Source organism: Centrocercus urophasianus, unplaced genomic scaffold, assembly GCF_019232065.1.
Source record: "Centrocercus urophasianus isolate 14NV4802_14NV808 unplaced genomic scaffold, USGS_Curo_1.0 seq_14, whole genome shotgun sequence".
Taxonomy (NCBI): domain Eukaryota; kingdom Metazoa; phylum Chordata; class Aves; order Galliformes; family Phasianidae; genus Centrocercus; species Centrocercus urophasianus.
In genome coordinates this window covers 899,897-927,697 of record NW_024884586.1, presented here as the reverse complement: position 1 = coordinate 927,697, position 27,801 = coordinate 899,897, and the positions used below count along the sequence as shown (strand labels likewise).

Below are 27,801 nucleotides of genomic sequence, written 5' to 3'. Positions count from 1 at the left end.
AAGAGATTGCACACACGAGAGGGAAATCCTCAAGGAAGTGGTCTGAAATGGGCTGTGGAGAGAAGTTCTTGTGCGGCACAATGACAAAATGTAATCAGGAAGTGGCCTACATGGCATTTGTTCAAGTAGGTTCTTGGAGTACTTTCTCAGCGGGTAAGGTTCATAAACGGACGATTTGCGCTTTGCTTGTGTTTATGGATAATTATTGTGTTGCTTTTCATAGAGGGTTTTTTTGTTTTGTTTTGGTTTGGTTTGGTTTTTTTTAGCCATTGAAAAACTAGCATTTTGAGGCTGAAAAACTCAAATATTCCCTTTTCAAGAAGTTTGTAAAAAGTCCTGACACAGATTACTTCTCTGAGTTGCTGCCTGTTGGTTACAGTGGGGCATGATGGCTTTTGCTCTGATCCTTGTGTTGACTCTTGGTAACTTTAATCCTCATCTCGAGAGACGGCTGTGATTTTCAATTCCCACAATGCTGATGTGTAGGGCTATGGTTGCTAGAACTGAGACAAACATGTAGGACGTGGCAGAGAAAGGGCTGATATGTAAGAATTGGAGAGTTCTGTTTTTTTGAATGTAGTTTTTCTCTGCTTAAATGACTAATGCGCCTCAAAGAAACTGCTTTGAAACTTCTTTTTTGATATGAACAAATTTTTGTGCATTAAAGTACATCAGTGCCAGTGTTGTGGGGTTTTTTTAAGCATTCTTCAGTAGAACTGTGTTAAATTTAAAATAGGTATTTTCTTCTGCTTTCTTTCTTAATTCCAGCATGTCCCACCCTGCTGTCAGGTCATCATTAGTGGTCAGTGAGATTATATTAAACAGTAAAAAGTGGTTTTAACAACTGTGCTCACATACAGAGGTGGTCAGGAGCTTTTGAGTTTTAAAGGTGGATGCTAGGGTCAGAAATTTTTGGGAGTACTTGTTTTTAGTTGGTGCATTATATACTGCTCAGGGTTTTGCATTAGATTCCAAGACCAAATCATGGATGCATGTTAGCCAGGCAACGTATAGCTGTAGCTACCTTCTGCACCTGACTGAGGTTGAGGATAACATTTCTACATCTGAAACAAGGGCAGAGAAATGATGAGTGACTGTGGCTTTACTGGAGGGTTGTGTGTTAATGTGCAGTAATCTCATAAACCATAGTAACATAGTTGAGTTGATACTTGTTGAACTGTTTGAGTAGGAGAGACAACGTAGACAACTAGGAGAAGGCTGATTTAAAATGAAAGTAAAGTCTGGTCTACAGGTAGTTGTATTAGTGTGTGTGAGAGCCTTCTTGTAAGTTGTGGTTATGGAGTTGATGGCAATTCGTAATTTGCTTAAAACTTGTGATATTTTAGCATTTTGTCAATGTCTTCCTGGTGCCAGCTGGCCTCTTAACTTACCTGTACCAATATGCCCACACATTCATAAAGACCTGACTCCTTTTTCATTTTTGAGAACAGGCCACTGAGGGGCTGTCCAGTGAGATGCATGGTGAGCCCTCAGAAGCAGTCTGGAAAGTCTGCTTCTACAGCAGCAGTCTTGTGCTCACAAGCTAGTGATACAAAAGTCATGATTTGCCTGACCTGAAATTTAAGCACTTTCATCCCAAGCAATTACAGTTGCTACTGTAATAGGACTAATGAGTTTCAGTTATTTAATTCTGAATTTGTTGTTCTGGCAGAGCTGAAAAAAGCGATGCTAGTATTTTGTGGAGCTTCTGTTAGCTTCTAATTCTTAACATGTTTATGTATATATATGGGATTCAATAGAATTGGTCATAAAGTGGCCACATTGATGGAATATTAGTTTTTAGGCTTGAGAACTTCTGCAGGTGTCATAGGAACTCATCTGTGTTCTTGGGAAGTTCTTCTTGCATCGCAGTTGGAAAAGCAGATGCAGTGATTGCACATGTCAACCAGCAAGGAGCATACTCAGAAGACTTGCAAAAGCTTTTGCAAGAGGTAGTCCTAGAATGGTTTTCACGTCTCACGTAGTGAGTTTTTCATGAAAAAAGTGAGTTTTGTGGCAGGAATCTAGGAAGGAAGAACAATCATCTGCAGTCCATCCTCTGTCTTTGCAATGTCATTGAGGGACACATCTAGGGGCTTGAGTTTCCAGTATGGGATGTGAATTTTGTTTAAAGCTTGAAGCCTGCAGAATAGGACAAGTTTAACCACTCTTGCTTTGGGAAATGCCAAGTGCTGCTGGAAGGGAAAATAAAATCATAAGCCCAGCCGAAATTATCTTAAGGCTATGGCTACCTTAACATTAAAACAGCTTTTCTCTGCAGTGTAACAGCAGTTTGACTTATTTTGCAAGCGTCTGACAACAAATGCTTTCAGATCTGATGATATGAGTGGAGAAGGCTTATGTGATTAGCTGCAAAAACCAAAGAGAGATAAAGGCTCAAAGGAAATGATGCTGGGAATTTCCTTCCATTCCAGTACTTGGTCTGCTGGAAATGATATCTAACACTTCTGAAAATGAATGAAGCTCCTATGCTTTATAAGGAAATGAATATTCTACTCTTGAGTAGATGAAACATTGTATTTCTCACTTAAAGCATCTGTTTGCTGCTGTAAAAAATGTCCAAACCAGATGTTGTAAACAAACTGGCCTCGAAGGTGTTTTTTACATTTCTTACGGTTGCTGCTTTTCTTTCCATTCAGGTTATTGAGAGTACCTGACTAACAGACTATGAGGCATGAAAAAGTTTTAAGGTGTTCAACTGCTTCAGGCTGAGCATCCTCTTCTTCTTCCAGGTGGATTTAGGCTTCCAAGAAAAGCTTTCAGGTAAAATCTTTTTGCTTCACAACTGATGGCATTCAGTAATGGATAAGCTTTTCACAGTGTTTCTTTCAGCTATGTGATGTTTGCAATCTAGAGGTTTATATTGTGTACTTTCTAGATGAAAAATTCTTCTGTATTTTTAACTAACTTGTCTTAGACCTTCCCTGAGTTATTAGGGTTTTTGAGGGGGGAGTTGGGGGTATGCTTTGGTGGAGGTATTTATTTAATTCATTCATTTTGTATCAAAATCTTTGGAATTGTGTTCCATAAAATTTAGGGGAAGTAGAACTCTCAAACCTTGTGGACTTTAAGAATATGGTCTTCAAATGAAGGAGAGAGGCGTGAAAATTGGTTTTCCCACTAAGCAGAAGAAAGAACTTATTCTTTACTTCTGTTAGGTTGCAGCAGTTCACTGGGCAGTAAACACAAGAGTAAACCTTTAGTTAAAAGTCATGTTGACAATGGGTGGAGAAGCAGGGTGGAGAGAAGCAGCTCTGCATGTCACTTCTTGATGAGCAAATATGGATACACAGAATGTACTCAGTGCTCACACCTGAAAATACAAAGGAGAAGTCTTTAATCTTGCCCTTCATATTGATGCATGTTTGTTTTCCACTGGAGGAGGAAAATCACAGAATCACAGAATCGCCCGGGTTGGAAGGGACCTCAAGGATCATGTAGTTCCAACCCCCCTGCCTAGCAGGGCCACCAAACATACACATTTAAAGCAGGTTGCCCAGGACCCCGTCCAACCTGGCCTTAAACACATCCAAGGACGGGGAAAAAGGTGGAATCATAAGATTCCAGGCCCAGAGTGATTCTCCTTCCCCTCTGCTCTGCCGTGGTGAGGCCACATCCAGAGTGCTGTGTCCATTTCTGTGCTCTCCAGTTCAAGAAAGACTTGGAAATTCTGGATGGAATCCAGTGGAGAGCTACAGGGATGCTTAGGGGCCTGGAACTTAGCCCTTTTGAGGAAAGGCTGAGACATCTAGGACTGTTCTGCCTGGAATGCAGGAGGTTCCATGAGCATGAGAGGGAACTTCCTTTCTTTGGAGGTGACAGAGCACTGGCACATGCTGCCCAGAGATCTTGTGGAGTCTTCTCCTTCTCTGGAGATATTAAAAACCTGCCTGAATGCTTTTCTGTGTAACCTACTTTTGGGGAACCTGCTTTAGCAGGGAGGTTGGGCTAAATAATCTCCAGGGATCCCTTCCAACCCATTGTGATTCTGTAGCTCATGTGAGATATTTAATACACCAGTAGCTGAAAGAAAGAGAAAAAGCCTATGTCTGTTTATGGCAAAAGCAAATAATGTAATTGTAATTTTTGCAATTTTAAGTATATTAAATTGGAGATTTGTTCTGTGTGTGTATACACGTGTATTTAAAATATGTAAATTTGTGTTTATTAATAGTTACTTTTTTGTTGTTGCAACAGTAGACAATCCAATGGCAGACCAAAGGATGGACATTTCCTCTACAATTAGTGACTTCATGTCACCAGACCCTGCTGAATTGATTTCCAGTTCCCTTAGCACTTCAGGAGTGGATTGTAATCGGAAAAGGAAGGGAAGCTCTACTGATTATCAGTAAGTTGGATTTCTCTCAATTTGATAATGCTGAAAAGCAGTTGCAATGGAACAGTATAATTAGAGAGATGAAATAACCTTAACCTTTTCTTGACAACCTGTTGTTTAAAGGCCGTAACAAAGAAAAAAGCTACCATGCACTAAAAGGAAAGTTCATTATTTAGTAATAAGAATAAGGCCTTCATCTCAGTGCAGCTGGAATTGAGGGCTATTGAACGAGGTAAGGCTCAGGAAAGAAACCTTTGCATAATGAGGAAAAAAAAATATAGATGAAATATATGATGTGAAGGTTGATTATGTTGACCGCATACATAGGAAGCAGAATGTCTGGCCAGCAGAAGGGAAGCTAATAATTAATTAGAAAGCAAAAGCAAAACTAGGAATAGTTCCTTCTTTTCACCAATTTTTTGCATTTTCAGTCATTTCCTGTCAGTGTGCTGCCAAACTTTGCCTGATGGGGAGCTATTTTGGTCTCCCAGTTGAATATGAGTCTGGGGAGTCTCTGGTTTGCTGCAGTAGGACTGCCTTGTGTTTTATCAAGTGACTTAATCTTGTATTGCTCTCCGGTTGCAAACTATTGTTCCTGGTAGAATAAAGATTTGTTTCTTGTGGATTGGTGGTAGTATGTTTTCATTTCAAGAAAGCTGCTTCTCTTAAAGGGATGCTTGCTACTAACAAAGCTTAGAGGCACCATCTAAGCCATACCTTCTGTCTTAGGGCAGGTATTTGAAACAGAAAGAAATCACACCAACTGTGCTTTAGAATGGTGAAAGTTGCAGTAATGTGTGCCATGTTTCCAACTGTGTAATGTCTTCTGCTCTAAGTACACCAAGACCAACGTGCTTACTGTAAGTCACTATGCAAACTTCATGTCAATTGTAACTACAAAGCCTAGCTGCAGGGTAACCCTTGGATAGGCCCCTTCCATTATTAACACAGCTACATAATCCATTTCTATGTAACTTGGCACAGATTTTATCATTGTGGGCCTTCTCACAGTTGGCAGTTCCTTCTACGTTAATCTGTACTGAGGATGCCAATTAAGAATTCTGTTCCCTGTGCATGGAGATAATTTTTAGGAGAAGCTAGGTGCAATACTAATTACTGTGTACAGACCACGAGTGTACTGCATACATAGCTTCTGTAATACAAGTTTAGCCTTCTTGAAAAGTACATGATTCCCTCTAGTTGAATTGACTCCTACAAAACTCGGTGAAAAGCCTCAATCTTACCAACTTCCTCTTCTCTAGAAAGGATTTCTCCATCTTTATACTTCTGAGTAGGAAGCATTGCTCAAGTCCTCTTTTCCAAAAGACAGCTTGCTCTTGTAAGTTCTAATTCTGCCCTCTAGGTTGTGTGTGCATTTTATTAAATATGTGAAATGCTGTTTCCTTGAGTCAGTTTATAACAGCTGTCATTGTACAGAGTTCATGTTTTGTTGCAAAGAAAATGGTGACTAGTGAATATTCCTATTTGTAAGTAGAATTTAAGGTAGAATTCCTTGATCCCTCTTTCTATGTGTATGTATGTATAAATGTTCAAGAATTGCTACTGTTCAACTTTTGCTGCCTATACAGTTATTTATTTGTTTTTATATAAATGGTGTGTGTCCAGTTTTACTCTTCATTTACCAATGAATACAGGATGTGAGGAACAGCCTGACTGTTTTAGCGTGCATTCACTCGTCAAATACAAGCAAGCCTATTGGTCAACAACAATTTCAGCTTTCCATGCCAGGATCCTTTCAATCTTTCTGCTGCTCCTTTCCCATTGAAATTCCTCTTCAGCACACTGATATAATTCCAGCTAAAGTTATCTGTTCTCTGTTACAGCGTGTTTTAGTCAAATGCTGGAATCCAGGGCTTCATGCACAGGTCTATGAACACGTACTTTCTGTTGTTGGCAGTAGTGTTTTAAGTTGGAACAATATTGATAAGAAATGACAGTATCCTGAAGCATTTGTAAATTACCCTGTAGCCACCAAAAAAGTCTCTTCCATATCTTGTTTTGCCACAAGAGGCATCTTGTAGCTAAAAGTGGCACCACGAGTGGAGAATTGATGCCTCATTTCTAAGTCCTATGCTGGTCCTGCGTGCTGTTTCTTTGTGAGCATCAGAAGCACTTTGAACTATTATCTAAGTCAGTAACTCAAATAAACAAATGGAGAGATGAAAAAGCCTTTAGCATTATTCAAACTTCTTTCAAGCCTAATGACAAAGGTGATTAATTAAGAGGTGCAATGAATAACATACAGAAAAATTTTTAAGAATGCTAATGTCCAATATTGTGTGGGAATAAGTAATGTATCAGTAGCTAACATGAGAAGTTCTTTCCTAAGACTTTAATGAAACCTAGCTTCGCAGCATATTAAAGCTCAGTGGTATTTGAGATCATTCTACAGACTTGAAGTGATGCCAGCAGTTAATTGCATGTAGAAATTCGTTTTATTTTACTTTTGATACATTAAAATCTGTATAAAGTTCAGAATTAGGACTTAGGCACTGACTAAAACAAAATGTTCTGCTGGGCGGAATAAAAAACTGAGATAGTTGAGATGCATGTTGGTATTTTATTCCTGGCTTTGAGTCCTCTGAAACTCCAGTTATCTAACCACGAGGACAGCAGGCATGCAGCACGGATCTTTTGTTTCTGCTGACAAAACAATATCTCAGTGATGTGCATCATAATTTACATAATAAATTTAGGTCAGTTGTACTGATTTTTCACATGCAGTGTAATGGATTTGATGCCTTCAGAATACACTCACTGCTCATGTCTTCGTTCTTTTTTCATTTCAAATAGGATATAAATTAGCTTGAGAATTTCAACAGAAAATGAGAGATTATTATTTCATATAGATGGTGTACTTTATTTCTCTTTCTTTTCAGACTTGATGGCTTTCCTTTTGAGTAAGTATAAATATTTTTATAATTGGTTTCACTTGAAAAAAGATGCTTAATGTTTTTCCATGGTTTTCTGATTAAAAAAAAAAAAAACAACACGACAACACGACAACAAAACAAGCAGAATAAGGCAGGCTTAGGATTGCCCATGTAAGTGCATTTGTACAGATTTATCTATATCAGAACATCCTCTTCCTCATTCTTTTGTCTAACAGCCCTGTAGTGCTTGGCATTATTTTTCAGAAGTTGAGACAAAAGTTGTACTACTTTAAAACATGCCTGCTTAGCTTTATACACACTCTCATCCACCCTGTACATTTGGCTATTCCAGTGTTGCAGTGCATCATGTGGGTGTAGATTATTGCCATCTCCTATTCCAAAATCAACCACAGTAAGGCACAGCAAGGTTCAGGACACAGACATGAGTGAATTCAGGGCAAACTGTGCATTCTGTACTGGCCCTTGTGATAATTACCTGTGTTGAAATGCCTAACTGTAGTAAATGCAAGTTAGTAGCCCTCATTCTGGTGAGGGCGTGGAAAAGATCTGCTTTGATAAGTCCTTTTTGTTTTTATCCCTCTAGTTAACTGAAAAACATTTTTATAACAGATGATGTCTTTGAACTGCAGTATGCTTTACTGTCAAACACATCAAGCTGTGCCATTTTGTTTGCTTCAAAAGAAATGCAAGAAAATGTTGTAATACTACAGAAAATGCTGTAGTTTTTCCAGGTTATTGCTTTTAAATTCTTCTTTTTTTCAAGGATGTAAGGGTGATTGCAACACTTTATTCTAATTTTATGCTAGTTTGCTAACAGCCTTGCTAACGCTGCTTAGTTTGTGATACGTTGCTTTATTCTGTTTTTGCAGGGAAGGTATGGATACAGATAAAGATGACCAACATGGAAGGTACTATAGACATGGTCACTAAACTGTTTGCTTTACAATGCTGATGTAGGATCTGTTTCCAATATCATGGTCAGGTGTCTCAAACTGTTTCTTTTTTGGGACAGAGGTATAAGATCACTGCACGAAGTAAAACAGTTAAAGAAAATATCGAATGCTTTGAGCCCTACTGCAATATTGTTAATAATGTTATTTTCTGAGGAAAGGCTAAATAAATATTCAAATCTTAAAAATTATTCTAATAAAGATCATTTTGTACATAAGATATGTTAAAAAATGTTTTCAATACTGTAACTTTGTGATATCATTTCTTAACAGGCTGGAGTATGCAGACCAACAAGGGAGAATAAAAAATGCAAGGTAATGCTCTCAGCAAGCATGAAAAGAATTTGCCTTTTGCCATATATGAATACCTGTGTGTGTTTCTTTTATTCTGAGAATTGTTTTTTCTAGCATGGACCTTCTCCTTGTTTTTGATATCTTTGCATTGCTAACTTTTTTCATATATAAACTACATGTAGCTTTGTGGAAGTGATGGAACGTAATTTTGTTTTAGTCACTTCTGTCTGGAAATTATAGCCTACACTTGTTTCTTAAATATTGCATTCTTTCAAACTCAGTAGTGGGTTACAGAGTGTTAATAGTGACTCCTAAGATATGAAAATACAGAACAAGAATTAAATGATTCAGTGTTTGTCATCAGTTTTCCTGGTTAGGGAGAATTTAGTTCAAAATTATCTTGTATATTTCGAAAGAAAAGTTGTAGGATGATTAGAAGACATACAGCCTCAGCAAAAGATAGTTTTAAATACTGCTGTGTTGATGTAGCATATTATACAAATATGTAGTTGAATGCATTATTCAGTGTACTGCATGGGCAACACTGTGTGTGTTCTCTGGTAAAGCAGAGCCAAGTGCTGCAGCCCTTCCTGTAGCTTGTAACTGTTACCACTTAAGTAATGAGCATATTATTCTCTGAAAAAGTCTGTATGTACATTTTATGGGGCTGAGAGGGTGAATGAATTATGAGGAGGATGTTATTTTTTTGTTTTATTGTATATGATTTGGGGATCTTTGTTAATACAGTTTGTTTTCTCATGCTCTTATGTTTTTCCTTCCCACCTTGCTTGCTTAGGGAGGCTCACAGTCAAATTGAGAAAAGGCGTAGAGATAAAATGAACAGTTTTATAGATGAACTGGCATCCTTGGTACCAACGTGCAACGCTATGTCTCGAAAGCTAGATAAACTCACTGTATTGAGAATGGCAGTCCAGCATATGAAAACATTACGTGGTAAGTTGACCGATGGGGAGCAGAGAGAACAGGGCTGGAGGGTGATAAATGGGGTTCCCCCAAAGCTGTCTGTAATTTTGCTCTCCATTTCTTTCCCTTTTGACAAAAATGAGTAACCCTATTCTTGTCTGGTGTGGTTTTACTTGGGGAATTTCAAGGGCTTTTATTTAAGGGAATGAAAGAACCTGTATTTGGCAAATTCACCTGAGCAGCTTAAAATTAGCCATGTTTTCAAGTATGGAGGGGAGATGTGTAACCTTCCAGCAAAGCAGGTTTTAAATTTTGGAGCTTTGAGGGTTTCATGTTTTTTTGAGGAGGTGGCATTTGAAAGATGCATCTTCTCAGTCTTCTGCTGTAGCAGTTCAGTTTTTTCCTATGTGAAAGAACTGATGTAAGCAAGCTGTCTCTACCCTGGAGCTGCTCGTTCTGCTGGAGCCCTGTATTTGCATCATCTCTACACTGTGCTGGTTCAAGATGAAATTCTCTTTGGAACTCTTTACCTAATTGTCTCATCTTTGAATGCTTGCAACAGCACTGTCATATACTTAGGCCCTTCATCAGATACAGCCGTGAAGATTTTTACCTTTTCTCTTACTTGCTTCTGTAGATGTCATTACAAAAACAAAATAGAATTTATTTTTATTTTCTGTCTCTTCCCTTAGAAATATCTTCAAACTTACAGTTATATATCAGCACTCTTCTTCCTACAGAATCTGTGAGAATGCAGAACATACCATGGCCTAGAACAAAGAAAGCAGTTTGTGTGGGCTACCAGAGTTTGTGGTAGAAGTCATGCAAAGGCAAATGCTGCCAACTGTACGTTCCAGCTCAAGGTGTGGTTAGTTTGTTTTAACACCAAGCTACCACGTCAGGGATGCGGCCTCTCTTTCCCCTCTCTCTTGCAGCTGAGCAACTGCAGGATGACTTGCTTCATGGTCTGATATCCTGATCTAGCAGGGAAATTAGTGATGAGGAAGGAATAGTTTTCTGTTAGCTGACCTGACGGATTAGTGTCACTGAATACAGTGAAAGCAAGGCAGCTGAGCCCGTGGGATGAAGGAATAAGGGCTTGGATTGTAATCCGCTACTGAATCTTGCATGGCACTCATCCCTGTTCCTAGGTAGGCCATATGCAAGACTTGCTTGGATAGTGAGGTTAGATTTTGGGGGTGAGTAATATTGCTGCAGGATTTGTGATGTTTTGTGCTCTTACCTTCAGCTGTTTGTGGAAGAACAAGGAGTACTTTAAGACTTCAATTTTAGTCTTCTTAGTCAGTTGCTTTTACAAGTACCTGAAATAGGGAAATATGTGGGTTTCAAAGAGCTGGGGCTGTAGCACAGTTCTGTGTGTCCTAAAGCTCCATATAAGAGTGAAGCGAATCAGTTGCTGGATACAATCTGTGAAGATGATGAAAGCTTTAAGCCTTCAAGAAGTACGCCCCTGAGAAAGGATGCTGCTAAGTTACAGAGTCAGTGTTGGAGTTTCTAGGAGACCTGGCATCCTCCAGTCATGTTTATCCTAGCATTTTTTAAGGTGTAGCTTTTCCTGCCGCTGTCATTTGAGTAAGCTGGTATTTCATAGCAGATCAGTGGTTGTGAATTTGAATCTCTTGTCTTTATGAAGGGATCAGGATGAAAATAATTACTCTAAAATAAATAGATGGTTCATTTGCTCTGGTTTTTTTTTTTTTTGTTTTTTTTTTTTTTTTTTGCTTTTTGCATTGGTAAGTCAGGCCAGTGTAACACCTGCTTTTTGTCAATGGTATGGAATGAGAACTGATTTGTAAGCTCCTCTCTGACAATCTTTTTATGTCACCTCATCGTGTTTTCGTTCTTTACTTTCTTACTTTCCATTTCTTATTGGAGATCAGAACATAAATCAAGCAGAACATTTGGGTCAAAAATATGTCAAAAAATGCTTACATCTCAGAAGTCACTTAATTTGTATTACTGTAATGCAGTATTTTTGCTTGCAGCTAAAAATACCAACAGAGTTCATCATATTAATAAAATGAAACAAAAAATCAACTTTCATTTTAAAGAACAGGTGAAACGAATGGTGGTGTAAAAAGGAATCAAAGGAAATTGCTTATTGAGGTGTGCATTGTTTAAATCACAAATTCTGATCTGGGGATTTTGTTTTTCTTTAGGTGCTACAAACCCATATACAGAAGCCAACTATAAGCCTGCTTTTCTGTCAGATGACGAATTAAAACATCTAATACTCAGGGTATGTTTCAGCTTTTAATGATGAGATATTAGTGGCTGTGAATGGAATTCTTTCGTGGCAAAACACCACTATTTTTCTGCCTGTTGTCTGAGCTTAAGAATGTTGTGATAATAGAGGATAACACAGAAATCTGTAAGACCTTTGCACGCAGTCATTAGGTTTTAAAGATGAGCAACAGCTCTGAAATTAAGCAAAAGGATTTCAGGGGGAGGGCTGACAAACATGTTGTTTAGATAGTAACAATATGAATTTTCAGTTATTTCATGAAATAGACTAAAATTACATCAAAAAAGAATGCTGACAGACTTTCTGCCACGTATGACCTGGACAAGATTTTTAGCATATAATGTTATAGGAATGCCTTGTTTTGAGGTCACTGATGTCACGTGGCATGATGTGTTTGTATCCTTGCTGTATGCATTTATAGCACAGAGAGAACATATTGCTAGTGTAAGTTGTCAAGCACTGCAGTGTTCAGATGCAGCATGTTTGGAATTTAATTTCTGCAGCATTGTGACTTTAGAGCTGTAAAGGTAGGGCCTAATACTGCATGCTGGTATGTGGCTGAAAAATAGGGCTTTCAGAATGGGAACAACTTGCTTGTGGACACACAAATAAATACCCAGATTATTTTGGTTTCCAAAATAGGAACTCTGGAATAAATGCATTTAAAATACTGTTTTAAAAAAATGGACATTATTAAACATAATTGTAATATTACTGGACAAAATATGGATGCATTCTTCTAATACAAGTGATTGGTGATTCTGGGCACGATTCCCAGAATGATGCCAGAAATGTTAGCAGATGAAAAATAAAACCCCAAAAATGTAATTTCATATCTTGTCTGTTGACTCAGATATCTCTAAATGTTAAGAGAGTTCTCCTAGTGTGGAAATCCTGCTGTATACCAAGTGGTTTTAAACGTTTAATGATGCAGTGGAGATGTATAACTTAGTAATTTACTTCTCCTCTGCCTCCCCCCTTCCCCCAAATTAGGCAGCAGATGGATTTCTTTTTGTTGTGGGCTGTGACAGAGGGAAGATACTGTTTGTTTCAGAATCTGTCTTCAAGATCCTCAACTACAGTCAGGTATTCTTTTCCTTTTTAAGTAGCGTTGGCCTTAAAAGATTTGAAAACAATTTTATTGTTATGCATTTCTATGGGAGGGTTTTTTGTGTGAATAGTCTGTCCTGAAAGCTGAGATTTTTTGCAAAGAAAACTTTTCTCTGTCATGCTAATAGACAAGATTGCTTCTGGCTTCCATTCAAATGAAAGAGGTAAAAAGGTACTAACTTGACTTTACTGATTGTGACACATTCTGTTTGGGTTTTCACCATCAGGCTTGCAGAAGTGTTCACTAATTTGGCTTGTATGCATATATTGAAAAATCGGCCTGAGGTTTCTCCAGTAGCATTACATGAATTTTTCATCTTGGTTAAATTTCTGTTTTTGCTAGCATTCTTACTGATGGAAACTGGGAAGCAATTGTAACAAAGCCAGGATTTTGATATATGCTTAACATGAGGCGTAACTTAAAAACATACATTGTATAAATCATTTTTCATTCTTTCTGTTGCCTGCTCTCCTTTCCAACTTGAAAAACTGTATCAGCTTCAAAAGTTTTCATCAGGCATCCTTTAGTTGGGTATTTACTAAATAGAAACTAATTGCGTAAATATTACAGAAGAAGAATTATGACTTGAAATGTGTAGCATACAAAAGGAAGCTGAAAAGAAACTGGAATATCTGTTGTTGGTGGATTGAGCATGCTGGTTTTTTAAAACTCTTACTGAAAATAATGAAAGTACTTAATATGAAATGTAGCCATAGCTGTGGTGAATACTAATACCTTCCATTTAATCCTGGATCTGAGATGTTTGATGTTCATTGGTTAGACCAGTTCTTTATGACTGATGCTAAAATTGGGAAAATATACAGTACAATTATTTTAATTTTTGACTGAGTATTCAATCCCTACAGAACGATTTAATTGGTCAAAGTTTATTTGACTACCTTCATCCTAAAGACATTGCCAAAGTGAAGGAGCAGCTATCTTCTTCTGACACTGCACCACGAGAAAGGCTTATAGATGCAAAAAGTGAGTGTCCTTTCTTTTGAACAGTACTGCCATATGTTTGGTGAACGTGCAAAGTGTTTGTGGGGGGTGCTGTTTGGATTGCATGTCGTGCCAAGGAAGAGAGAGAAGAGAAAAGATAAATTGGATTCCTGCAGTAGATGCTTTCGATTAGCTGGCTTTGCTTGTGAGGTACTGTCTCTTCTCCAGGCATGGGAAGTTTTGCTTTTTTTCCCCACTGAAACATATGAAGTGTTGTTCTAATCTTTCATTCTCAGTGGTCGAAGTACACTGATGTTATTTTGGTTATCCATAGCTGTCAGTTGTGGAAGAGTACTTTTTTCCCCCAATTCCAGCAATGACCTAACCTTTCTCTTACAAGGTTTTTTACTTGGTCCTTGGAATCATTTCCTCCACTTACTTCTACTCCATTCTGGTGTTTAAAAGTAGTTCTGTATCTGTGTTGTTCAGAAGTGTGTGGGTATTTAATTAACTCTTGTAAAAGGAGTCTGCATTGCTTAAGTAGAAAGTGATATCTTTATAACTGCAAATTTCCAAGTTGTTAAGTCTCATGCTTGTTAGAAACAGAAATCTGTAGGACTTCATATCAAAAAAACCACCAGCTCATCTTCAGAAAGTGGAGCTAGGGGTCACTCCAGGGCAAGGAGCGCAGAGGCTCAGGCTGGCTCAGCTGAAGTTTCTCTGTCTCTTGGCTTTGCCTGGTCATCAAACACGTGTATCCAGTGCTATCCTTTTTTCTATATGCCTCTGACAAAGTCAAGCAAAAATAAAGACCATAGTATACAGTTTTCCCATCTGCTACAACAGACAAACTGGTAAGTTTTCAAGAACAAATATTCTTAAGAGTACTGATGTTTGTTTGTATTTTTATCTTGGCATAAGTGACTCCCATACAACCTGTACTTTCACCAGTGAACAGCAGTTCAGACTGTGTATGGTGCAGGACAGGCTGGCCTCCTTGACGTGACCTCTCTCAATTCTATTTTCCACAGAGGCACTCTTAACACTAAAACATTGCCATCATCATTTTTCTCCTTGCATTAAAAACTGGCAGGATCCTGGAAGGTTTTGTAGCTGTTCATTTATACATATCCCCATGCAGCAGTGGTTGAAGTGGAGAGCAAGCTGTGGAAAAGTTGCTGTGTGATTTTAATTCATCAGTTTTTAGAGAACTGTCCCTTGAAGCTCCTTCTGCATTGCTGGGACACCATGCTCTTAGTGTGCTGTTTGTATCAGCACTCTGTTGCTGGTTTCCAGGTTTGACATGCATTTTCAAAGAATTTTTTCTCCAGTGGTTTTCCACGGAAAATGATCTAAGATTCTCTTACAGGTATATGATAAAGGTCAGGACTCACTGATAGGGCATATTCATATGAATTTTGTAAGGACAGAGATTCTTCTTACACATAACGGGAGGTCTTGGGTGTTTGCAGTCCCTGTGTGTGTCACTGCTACCCTTTCCCCCTTCCATCATGGAATCAGACAATGGCTCGTGTTGGAAGGGACCTTAAAGCTCATCCAGTTCCAACTCCCCCACCATGGTCAGGGACGCCTCCCACTAGACCAGGCTGCCCAGGGCCCCATCCTGCCTGGCTTCATTGTCAGAAATCGGATATCTGGAGACACTGTAGTTGAGAGAGTCCTGGGATGGTGCTTTTTACATAAACATATGTGCTCTCTGTGTGCATTTTGTGATTTAAAAAGTCTTCTGATAGGAAGGGTCATGGGTACTGCTCTATGGGTAAATAATCTCTATTTTTAATCAGTTGATTAGTGTTCAAAGAAATCATGTTAATTGCAAAACTTGATTGGACATTAACAACCTATTTCTAATCTTCTAATCTAAGGCTGTGTTCTCAAGCTCACAGTAGAAAATGTGATCAAAATCATTCTAATATTCATGTGGTCAGCTGAGTATCCTGCAGGTGGTCACTGAAATAAAAATCTCCACAAGAGCACCTCTGCTTCTGAAGGAGATACAACAGCTGTGAAGTTAAAACCTCATACAGTTTGGTTATATGATGTAATTGTATGGTTACCTTTTAACCCAACAAAGGCAGCTTCCTCACTTCCTCTGTTTGCTGCAGCTGGACTCCCAGTTAAAACTGATATAACACCTGGGCCATCACGACTATGTTCTGGAGCAAGGCGGTCCTTCTTTTGTAGGATGAAGTGCAACAGACCTTCAGTGAAAGTAGAAGACAAGGATTTTCCTTCAACCTGTTCAAAGAAGAAAGGTAACGATTGTGTGTGTTAATATCAGATGTAATGGCTGTCAGGCTTTTTTTTTTTTTTAATGTATATGATTGCTCAGTTGCAGTAGTTAAGTTCTTGATATTTATTGAATAGGATCAATATTTATTCTTAAGATATTGTTACATGAGCTATGTTCTGATCTGTTACTTTTTCTTATTTCGGACAGTTTCCATTCCACACTTCCCTTCAAATGTAGTATTTCTGCACCTGAACTATTCGGTCACAATGCTATCTATGGTTTTAATTAATGTTTTTTTTTCCTCTGCAAGGTATTACTGCAAATGTGTTGGCATATATGCTTAGTCCAAGGTTGAAAGTTTCTTCTTTTGAGCTCTTTGGACATTTTATATTAGTTGAAGTAGAAAGTGTCAACTAGAGACAGTAACTTCAGTGTTTTGTCTCTGGATGTGACAGCTGCTCCAAGTACTGCCCGCTAATTTCAGACGTAGCTTCAACTTTCTATCACGCCTTGGTGTTAACCCTGAGAAAAGTGCTTTGTGCAGTTAGGCACAAGGTTTTTTCCTCTGCCTTTCTGTCAGAGTCGTCTTCCTTGCTGTCATGAGGCCTGCTCAGTGCTGAGTAATTTGAGTTCTCCTTTCGGAAAGTGACTGTACTACTTGTCACTGTGAACCTTAGTCTTTACCCCTATAGACAGCTTATCTTCTGTATGCCCAGACTGTATATTTTCTGGCAGCCAAATTGGTTTCATTATTTGTAGGAGCCTCGTGCTAAGTTGAAAAATGTCTTATTTACTTATTAATAAATATAACATTAACTTCCTCTAGCAGTCCTTTAGGTTACTTGCATTCTTTGGTGAAATAATAAGATGTAATGCGATTTCTACTTGAGGGTGATCAGAAGAGATCTTGGTTTGAACTCTGTGGTGGTTCAGTGTTAACAATGATTTTGTTGAGGCAAACTGTATATTGGCTTACCTCAGATAAGCTGTGTTGAAGCAGGAGTACTGGGAAATCCCCTAGTGAGAAGGATGAGGGTAAGGAGGTGAATATTCTCAGAACAGAGAGGTGAAGTTCTCCGAAAGCTGTATTGTAGCCTAACTGCTTTTTTGTTCTTGTTTTTATAGCAGACCGCAAAAGCTTCTGCACTATCCACAGTACGGGATATTTAAAAAGCTGGCCACCAACGAAAATGGGACTAGATGAAGATAATGAGCCAGATAACGAGGGTTGTAATTTAAGCTGTCTTGTTGCAATTGGTCGCCTGCATCCTCATGTAGTACCACAGCCAGTCAATGGTGAGATCAGGGTGAAACCTACAGAGTACGTTTCTCGACATGCAATAGATGGAAAATTTGTTTTTGTAGACCAGAGGTAAGGATACTTCTGATAACTTCCACAGCAAGTTGCTGTCCAACACCGATTTACTGCTAGTGTGATAGACTTAAAGAACTGTAAATATTATTGAAAAAAGACATGTCTGATCTTTTCAACTTTATACTAAGTCCCAACTCTAAGTTACTCTGCTTTGGAGACATAGCACGAAGCAACTACCCTGTACTGATCAGGTACTACTGATTCAATTATAAAATCTCCTAAACTGTGGCTTACGGTTTAGGCAGTAGGCAGAATAATGCAGATATCAATTCTGCCCGTTTATCAGGAGGATGTATGTATGTAATCCTCAGAAGAATATGCTGTCCTATTTTGCTACTGGAGTTTGTAACTACAGCGGTTGGTTGTTTGAAATCTGCAACCACTGCATGGATAAGTTTTATTGCACAGTCTACATCAGGCTTATATATCATACTCATTTCTGTGAGCATCTATTTGGGCATAGTCTACTGAGTTAATACCTCTGCATGTGATCTTTTGTATTCATAAGAAATAAAACTTTTCATAAGCTTTACTTGGAATAGGTTTGGGAATGTGGACCAGTATTGGTATATTTTTTTTTCAAACATCAATTTTATTGTCTATTTTTTATATATTTATTCAGGTTAATTCTTACTACTGAAAAAGAAATTCCTTGAATTTTCTAACGTAGCAAAGAGATGTGACCTGGGCCTTCTTTCAGAATAACTGACATTTTCCAGGGAAAAGGAGTGGTTGATGGATATTAATGAAGGGTTGTTTTGCTTGGGAAGGGCTCTTTTGTTTCCCTTCCATGCCAAGATGGGTTGAGACTGCTCAGCTGAGACTGTTTCACGTTGTCTGTAGCTTAGGCACGATTATTTACAATGTAAAAAAGCCCAGGCTCCAAATTCTGCCAGAATCTGCCTGCTGGAATTTGTTTCTGGGGTGTGTCTGTGCTCAGCTGATTCCTAGTAGACTTTGAGAGGAAATTGAGCTGGTAGTGTTAAGAAGTACAGTAAGTGATATCTTTTTCAATAGCGTGCCTGATTGTAGTGGTTGCTTCTATTTTCTCTTTTGTTTTGAATTTCACAGTAAGTTTTTAGAAATACATGTTCTTCTGCAGCAGTGCTGCTAGCTAGTGGTCGTTATGGGAGCTGGCAGAACATCACAGCCTTTCTGCTGCTCAGAAAGTGTGTCATGCTGTGATGCCAAGTGATGGTAGTTGATGAACAAGTTTTGTTTTCAAAAGATGAAACCTACTCTTCCAATAGATACTGAAGTCTTTCCAACATAATGACTCAGAAAACGTTGACCAGTTGAGTTCAAACCTGTATACTCTATTTAATTGTTTTCTAGACGAAATCTGTATCTGAATGTTAAATCTGGATTCTTTTGGCTCCAGTTTAAGCCCATTACAACTATGGAAACAGCCTGTGTCCGTTCTGTTTTTGTGCTCCCTTTGAGAAGGGAGAAAAAACTATAATGAAATAGCCTGCTTGTGCAGGTTAAGGAGGGAGCTCAAGCAGTTCTTCAGACCTTACCTGTCTGTTTTTCAAAGGCACCTTATGGGGAAAGGGTGCCAATATCTTGTAGCTGTTACAAAGCAGCTTTATTCAGGTTTAAATTTTCAGAATTACAATATTCCTCCAGAGCTGTTTAGAAACTTTCACAGCCATGGTGGTCACAGGTCTAAAATAATACCTGAGAGTCACTGGCATTATCTGTTTTTTAATTACCCATGAATTAGAAAGATTAATCTTTATGACTTTTTCCTCTCTCACCTGAAAACAACTGTCAGCACTACTTACTCATTTTCAGACTTTTAGTAAGCTGTCACAAATAGTTCAACTTGAGAGTAAGGGTTTTTTGGTTTTGCTTTTGATTGTTTTGTTTTGTTTTTAAATCTTTTTCCTCCTTTCCTCCCCACCCTTTCCTTCCCACTCCCAAGGGCAACAGCCATTCTGGCATACTTACCCCAGGAACTTCTAGGTACTTCATGTTATGAATATTTCCATCAAGACGATATAGGACATCTTGCAGAATGTCATCGACAAGGTATGATTATTAATAAATTGGGTAAATGAATTTAAAGAAATGCTGGGAATTATGATGTATTAAAAAAGCTTCCCAAACCCGTTCAAGTCTGCCTGTCTCTTTCTGTAAATGCTCTAATTGATAACATTGTTTGCATGTACCAAGCAACACACTTCTTAGACTTCCATGTATTTTTAGTGAAAGCTTGAAGCTCCCATTGGGTAAAGGGGCAAACTGCAGAAATAAGACTTTTCTCCATGTGTGCAGGGAGGAGTTAATTGCACAGTTTCGTGTGATAAGGACTCTGCTTCTGCAGTCATGCTGCTGTTTCCCAAAAATTACTTGCTGTCTGTTTTCAGTTTTGCAGACAAGAGAAAAAATTACAACAAACTGCTACAAGTTTAAAATAAAAGATGGTTCTTTTATTACCTTGAGGAGTCGCTGGTTCAGTTTCATGAACCCTTGGACCAAAGAAGTAGAATACATTGTCTCAACAAATACTGTTGTTTCGTAAGTATTTTCAGTGTAGCAGATGCACACGCAAGCCGATTGTTTCTTGCTGTTGTCAGATGAGTTTTGGTATTTGCTTTCATTGGGAAAACCAGCACGTCCATCTTTGTAAGAACTTCAGACAGACACCTTTCTTGGCTCCTGTGGGAACTCCCCCCTTCCACCTTTTTTTTTTTTCCTTTGAGGGTTCTGCAGAGCTGCAGTGCCTTTGCAGTGGATGGACAATTGCAGAAGAATTAGTCTTGAGAGATGCTGTGTGTTTGAGTTGTAACAGTTTTCTTTCTGCTGTTTATCTAGCCTCCTTGCCAACCCCAATGTTTCTTTGTGTGATAGTGACTCACAAGCTACTTAAGCCCTGTAGCATTCCATTCTGACACACTGCAGAGTGACTGTTTTGCACGGCTTTCCATCACTAATTGTGTAATTCTTGAAATCCACAGCACCAACATACTTGATAGCGGAGACGCAGCCTTCCCACAGCTTGCAGCTTCTCCACACAGTATGGACAGCGTGCTTCAGGCTGGAGAAGGTAACTACTCTGCCACCAGGAGTGGCAGTCATGCCTACATGCACAGATTTGTTGCAGTCTTGCACAGAGAACTTCTTAGTAGCGTAAGGAAAAGTGTTGTTTGAGGCAAAAGACTGCTCATGCAGCTCTTGTCCATGTTGTCTATGCTATCAAGTAGTTCACTCAAAGTAAAGAATAAACAGGGCTGGAGAGGAGCCTGTTCAGCTGCAGAACAATGCGGGTGTGATGAGCTATTCTTTATTGAGTCTGGACAAGAAGCTCTACCAGATGTGCTTGAAGCAGGCAGATTCTAAGCACCTGCAGAACGCGGCGTACCTAGCAACACAGAGAGATGTCTAAGAAACACGGCACAGCTGAGTCCAAGTCAGGGCTTCCTGTAGGTTTGAAGGTACTTAAGAAGTGGTAGAATTTAAATAGAGTTCATGTAGTTCTGACCAGCTGTGGGATTCGTACATAAATATGAATGCATTTTGGAAAATGTAAGTTTTACCTGACCTGAAGCTACCTTCCTTGTTTCAGGCGGTCCAAAAAGGAGTCATCCTACTGTCCCTGGAATTCCAGGAGGAACAAGAGCTGGGGCAGGAAAAATAGGAAGGATGATTGCTGAAGAAATCATGGAAATTCACAGGTAAGAAAAAACAGCATGAAGTAATAAGTATAGTTCTTCAGAATGAAATTAAAGAAGTCTTTCTTCAAGCTGAATGCATAATGATGAAATTGCGTTTCATGAGTAAACAGCTACAGATAGCTGTTCAGAATACCTGAGACAGTCACAGCCAAAAGTGAAAGAATGACTGTTACAGCCTTCTGCCTGCCTGCTCTAAGAAACCAGAAACAGTAGGCAAAAAGAGCAGCGAACTGGAAACCAATTCCTTTCCAGACTGTTCTGATTCTTCTAACAGCCTCCATCCTGTCGGAGCCGTTACGTTCAGTGGGTGCCACTATTAATTTCAATAGAATTCCCGTCACAATTTTAGTTTGGGGAGTTGTTCCCTTCCTGTGAAAGTGGCCTCATCCAGCAGATGCTTAGCAGCAGTACTAGTTGCAATTTCAGTCCCTCCCCTCTAGTTTTGTTTCTGCTCCAGACCAGACACTGCCTATCTAAGAGAATAGCAGATTTAGCACAGTGTCTTTCCTGTATATAAGAATAGGAAGGAAGAAAAAATGCTGTCACTCAGGTTCAACCAATACTCTGAAACTGATCCTCCCTTTCAGTTGCAGAACACTCACTTCAGTAAGTGCAGCACTATACCTCATCACCCATGTCTCATTTGAAAAGCCTGGGTTAGTTCCAGTCCTTCCAGCTGTTACTATTTTCCAAAACTGCCTTCTGTTCAGCCTTCCCAGAGGAACGCTGTCAAGGATGAGACTTCCTTCTGCACTGCTTTTCTTTCTAACTGCCCCACCTCCATTTAGTCTCAGGACTTGTTGGTTTTATAGTTAAAATACATTATTCTATAATAATTAAATAAAAAAAAAACACAACCTGATCAAGATAGGAAGAATTGAAATGAGTGAGAAATGCTGACTCAAAGGGTATTAAATATGTATAATGAGTATACATCTATAATACTGCTCTGTGTGTCCAGCACACTTCTCCAGCAGTAGCCCATTTAACACAGAATCACAGAATCACAGAATTGTAGGGGTTGGAAGGGACCTCCAGAGATCATCGAGTCCAACCCCCTGCCAAAGCAGGTTCCCTACAGCAGGTCGCACAGGTCGGCATCCAGGCAGGTCTTGAACATCTCCAGAGAAGGAGACTCCACCACCTCCCTGGGCAGCCTGTTCCAGTGCTCCGTCACCTCACTGTAAAGAAGTTCTTGTGCACATTTGTGAGGAACTTCCTATGCTGCAGTTTCCAGCCGTTTCCCCTCGTCCTGTCTCCACTCACACTGAAAACAGTCTGGCCTCGCCATTCTGCCCCCCACACCTTAGATATTTATAGACCTGGATCAGGTCCCCTCTCAGTCTTCTTTTCTCAAGGCTGAACAGACCCAGTTCACTCAGCCTTTCCTCGTAGGAGAGATGCTCCAGGCCCTTCACCATCTTCGTGGCCCTCCGCTGGACTCTTTCCAAGAGATCCTTGTCTTTTTTGTACTGGGGAGCCCAGAACTGGACACAGTACTCCAGATGAGGCCTTACCAGGGCAGAGTAGAGGGGGAGGATCACCTCCTTCGACCTGCTGGACACGCTCTTTTTAATGCGCCCCAGTAAGCCATTGGCCTTTTTGGCCACAAGGGCACACTGCTGGCTCATGGCCAACCTGTCATCCACCAGGACACCCAGGTCCCTTTCCGCAGAGCTCCCCTCCAGCAGCTCATCCCCCAACCTGTACTGGTGCATGGAATTATTCCTCCCCAGATGCAAGACTCTACACTTGCTTTTGTTAAACCTCATCCAGTTTTTTTCTGCCCAGCTCTCCAGCCTATCCAGGTCTTGCTGAATGGCAACACAGCCTTCAGGTGTGTCAGCCAATCCTCCCAACTTCGTATCATCAGCAAACTTGCTGAGGGTGGCCATTATCCCCTCATCAAGGTCATTGATGAAGATGTTGAACAAGACCAGACCCAGCACAGACCCCTGAGGCACACCGCTGCTTACAGGTCTCCAACCAGACTCTGCACCACCAACAACGACCCTCTGTGCTCTGTCAGTCAGCCAGTTCTCAACCCACCTCACTGTCCACTCATCTATCCCACATTTCCTCAGCTTTGTTATAAGGATGTCGTGGGGGACGGTATCAAATGCCTTGCTGAAATCAAGGTAGACTACATCCACTGCTTTCCCCCTATCCACCCAGCCAGAGACAACATCATAGAAGGCTACCAGGTTGGTCAAGCACAACCTCCCCCTTGTGAACCCGTGCTGACTACTCCTGATAACCTCCTTTTCTTCCAGTTGTCTGGAGATGACATCCAGCACAGCTGTTCCATCACCTTTCCAGGGACAGAGGTGAGGCTGACTGGCCTATAATTGCCTGGGTCTTCCTTGCCTATTTTGAAGACCGGGGTGACGTTGGCTATCTTCCAGTCTTCAGGCACCTCCCCCGTCCTCCAAGACTTCTCAAAGATGACAGAAAGCGGTTCAGCAATCACCTCTGCCAGCTCCCTCAGCATCCGTGGATGAATCCCATCGGGTCCCATGGATTTGTGAACATTGGTGTTGCCTAGGCACTCCTGGACCACCTCGTCCCTGACCGAAGGGAGGTCTTCCATTCCCAAGATCCTCTCACTAACCTCCAGGGTCTCAGATTCCCGAGGGGGAGCTTTTTCACTGAAAACAGAAGCAAAGAAGGCATTCAGTATCTCCGCCTTCTCAGCATCCCCCGTTACCAGAACACCCCCGTCACTTAGCAGGGGAGCCACATTCTCCCTAGTCTTCCTTTTACTGTTAATGTACTTGAAAAAACCTTTTTTATTATCTTTTATCCCCTTTGCCAGATTTAATTCCAGGCAGGCTTTAGCCTTCCTTGTCGCATCCCTGCAGACCCTGACAACATTCCTGTATTCTTCCCAAGTAGTCAGACCCTTTTTCCACATTTCATGGGCCTTCTTCTTTCCTTTGAGTTTGTGCATGAGCTCCTTGCTCATCCACACAGGTCTTCTGCCACCCTTTCCCGATTTCTTCCTCACAGGGACGCACTGATCTTGAGCTTGGAAGAAGAGCTGCTTAAATGTCGACCAGCTCTCACAGGCCCCCTTGCCTTCGAACACCCTAGTCCATGAGACAGCTTCAAGTAGGCCCCGGAAGAGATCGAAGTTGGCTCGCCTAAAGTCCAGGATAGCAATCCTACTTTTTGCTTTACTTATTCCACTCAGAAGGGTGGAACTTCCGCTCTTCCACACGTCTAGATCTGTGTGATGGCGACAGCTCGCACTCTTAGCTGGTAGAAACTGAAGTGCAATATAGAAGAAAAGAAGAGGTTTCCTCAGTAAGCAGGATCATTTCCTTGCTCCATCTCAGTTTAGGCTGCACAAACAAATAAGGGGAAGGGAAGTACCATGGGAAGAAGGCAAAGTTTACAGACTGGGCAAGCTGGACTTGTTACTAGTTACCCACAAACTTTTATCTTGCTGTAAATTAAAAGTTGCTACAGGTAGTTTGAATAATACTGAAAATTGAGGAAACTGTACAAATGAAGTATGCCACCTGCTATTGAGATCAGCACCCGAGTCTCCAAGTTTCTGGTAAACTCATTCCCTATTTCCCATACGATAGGATAAGAGGATCATCACCATCGAGCTGTGGTTCAAGTCCACTGAACATTACCAGCACACCACCGCCCGATGCCTCCTCCCCTGGCAGCAAGAAGGTAAGAACAAGCTTTGTGGACAGGCTTGTAACAGTAGTGTCAAACACACGGAGATGATGCTTACAAAACAACATGTGGTGCGGAATTCTCAAACTGCTCGGCCAAAGAAGTCTGACAGCAGGTCAGAGTATTCTGGTGTTTAAAATCCCAATACCGTTGTCTTTAATGTGCAGAGACCAGTGATTCTTAGCAATGACAGCTTTTGAAATCCACCTGCTCTTTGTTTTGCTCTTTTTTAATATTAAAAAACTGCTGCAAAGAACAGCTCTCCTTCCGTCTCTTGCTCGTCCAGAAACTCTCTCACACCACGTACTGGTGAATGCAGGAATTGCTACAGTGTGAGCACTGACGGTGTGCAAATGAATCATAAGTTACACTGTACTGCTGTAGCACAAAATATGGCAATTAGATGCCTCACTGTGCACTGACATGTTAAGTCAATACTACATACCATGCTAAGATTGCTTAAGTAGCATTCACATACCATTACTAACACTTCCCTTCCCAACCACTGGTACTAGCTACGTTTAAGTCATCCACTAAATGGCTACTTACAGCTGTCATGTTCAAGACAAGAAGAGCACTTATCCATATCCTTACTCTGTGCATTCAAACGCTGCCACAGATTTATCTTTCCCAGAAATTACAGTGGCTGTACATAGGAACTAATTGACTAGAGCACGTAATTGACAGTAAATATTTTTATTTCTGGATTTCTTTGTTCTTAAAATAAAACTTCAAGCTGGAACAGTTATCATTCTAGAAAGAGTCATTCTTGATCATTCTGCTCATCAGTAACTCAATACCTACATAATGTAAGGATTACTGTAACCTAATAAAGGAGACTACATGAAGAGAGTTGGAAATTCTAATAGCATAGCCTCTCAATATTTCTCTTTAGTTAGAAAATGAAATTTGCTAGGAAGAACACAAGTTCTAGATGATGCCACCCACAAAAGGGAACACAGAAGTACTCAGTTTGTGCATTTCTGAGCTGTTGAAAACCATAGTTCAAGTTCAGCTGTTCCCTTGCTACTTTTTAGCATTCCCAAAGAAGGCACTTCTGTTTCTTGCTTGCTCTCATGCCCGCAGTGCTGCTGTGCTCTGTAGCTAAAAAAGCATGAGACTTGAAGTCCAGAAGCAGTGCTCAGCTGTGGAGCCTCTCTCTACCTAGGAGGACTGCACTCTGAAAATGGAGGGTCTTAATTGACAGTACTTTCCAGGCACTGTATTTGTAAATTCAGAAGCATCCATAGTTGGCTGTCATTACGCTCACTTGCAGATGGAGTACTTAGAATGATGATACCCAGAAATACTCTCAGGACTTTCTCTAGCAGTTACACAGAAGTGCATTTAGAGGTTTAGCATAGTGCTGACTTAGCGCCACCAGGAAGGAAGAGATCCATCATCTGTCTGCTTAATAGAGGTAAGACAGGGAAAGCAGTTCCTAGTTTACATATAGTCAGACTAGCCTTTAGGTCCTGGATTTTTTTTTTCAGGAAGTCCATACTCTCCGCATTAAAAGTCCTACACTATACAACAGTTTAGACTTAATACAACATTTCATGCTGTCTTATGGCTTCTCTATTTTTTTTTTTCCCCAAGATCCTGAACGGTGGCACTCCAGACATTTCTTCAGCTGGATTACTATCTGGGCAAATCCAAGATAGCTCTGGTTACCCATATTCTGATAACTCCTCTATTCTTGGTAAGTGAAGGCATACAGAAACATGCCTCAACTTCAGCTAAACACACAGACAGCTGTAGCAGGATGACCACTGTTAGCAATGATGTGCCTTTACCATCTGCAGTACATAGCTGAGCAGTGAAGCTTCTAATCTGCTGTGCCTTAAGAGGTAGCAAGCAGAGGAGCCTGGCAGCCTACTTTGGTAGCTTAAGTGTATTTGGAAGCCCCTTTTCTCTGTCTGAAGGTACTTTTTATGAGTACTTCTCAACAGCTGGGAGGAGAGACAGGGTCACAGCCTGGGTATGTCTGAGAGGTGACCTGACCTTTGTACTCTGACTACCAGGCATCAGATGTATCCCTGCATCTGGCTATCAGATCTGATCACACACCCAGAATAGCTCAGCCAGTTCAGGTACTCAAGTCACATAGCAAGCAAAACAAAACAGAACAGCTTCTGACACCGGACTCATTGTATTTATACTTACAGGGGAGAACTCCCACATAGGCATCGACATGATTGACAACGATCAGGGATCGAGCAGCCCTAGCAACGACGAAGCAGCGATGGCAGTAATAATGAGCCTTCTTGAAGCAGATGCAGGTCTGGGTGGCCCCGTAGATTTCAGTGATTTGCCATGGCCCTTGTAAATGATGCACCTTGCTTCAACATCCAAATATCAAAGTGCATTTATTGGTGGAGTTCTGCAGTCTGTGAAACTCAGTGGATGGAGAAGCTTTTATGTATGAATTTCATAAAAGCCATATCAGAATGCAACTCATTCTTACCATGTGTAATGTCAGACAAAGTGGAATAACCCGCTACAGTGTTCCGTGTTGATTTGGTTAGCTGTGTATAGCTTGCAATACCTGTATATTTTGGATTCTGTTATTTGAATTTTTTTTTAATCACTGTGCAACTCACGGGCATCAGTGGTAGCTTTTATATGCAAATGACCATTTCAGATGTATGGTGTGTTTTTACACTGCAAAACAGTCCCCATGTGGATATTTCTTATACTAATTGTACCATAAAGCTGTTTATTCTTTCTTGTAAGAATCCTTTACTATAAATATTGTTAAAGTGTAATGTATTAGACAGTTAAATATTTTTAAAATAAATGTTTCCCTTGTTCTAAGATGGAGCATTTCCTTTGATAAATAAATTTGATAAAACCCTGCTGAAGATGCATGCAAGAAGCAGTTGCCTATTTATCATTTCTTTAGCTCTGAAGGAAACAGAAAAATCAATGCCTTACAGACACTTATGGAATTCTGTCACTACACTGCATTCTTAAAGATGATATTACTTAGAAATTTCAGTTTAAACTATAAAAAAAACCCCTTAGCAAGGTGAGTTAA

The 27,801-nt window shown here is 40.1% G+C and overlaps 1 protein-coding gene across 6 annotated transcripts; it reads left to right on the top strand.

Moving 5' to 3' along the window:
• Window positions 1–27,578, top strand: ARNTL (aryl hydrocarbon receptor nuclear translocator like). Of its 6 annotated transcripts, none has more exons than XM_042813173.1 (19): window positions 1–153; window positions 2,661–2,784; window positions 4,222–4,369; window positions 7,258–7,278; window positions 8,142–8,180; window positions 8,496–8,537; window positions 9,313–9,470; window positions 11,621–11,700; window positions 12,700–12,792; window positions 13,684–13,801; window positions 15,886–16,035; window positions 17,139–17,385; window positions 19,316–19,422; window positions 19,761–19,911; window positions 20,352–20,440; window positions 20,960–21,068; window positions 24,662–24,755; window positions 26,361–26,463; window positions 26,930–27,578. In XM_042813173.1, the coding sequence occupies exons 3-19, from the start codon at window positions 4,230–4,232 to the stop codon at window positions 27,088–27,090; spliced, it is 1,902 nt and encodes a 633-aa protein (XP_042669107.1). In that variant the 5' UTR covers window positions 1–153; window positions 2,661–2,784; window positions 4,222–4,229; the 3' UTR covers window positions 27,091–27,578. The 6 variants fall into 6 exon arrangements, with proteins under 6 accessions (XP_042669107.1, XP_042669106.1, XP_042669108.1 ...); XM_042813172.1 differs by having other exon boundaries at window positions 2–153; window positions 4,219–4,369; XM_042813174.1 differs by lacking the exon at window positions 7,258–7,278 and having other exon boundaries at window positions 2–153; window positions 4,219–4,369.
• The last annotated feature ends 223 nt before the right edge of the window (window positions 27,579–27,801 follow it).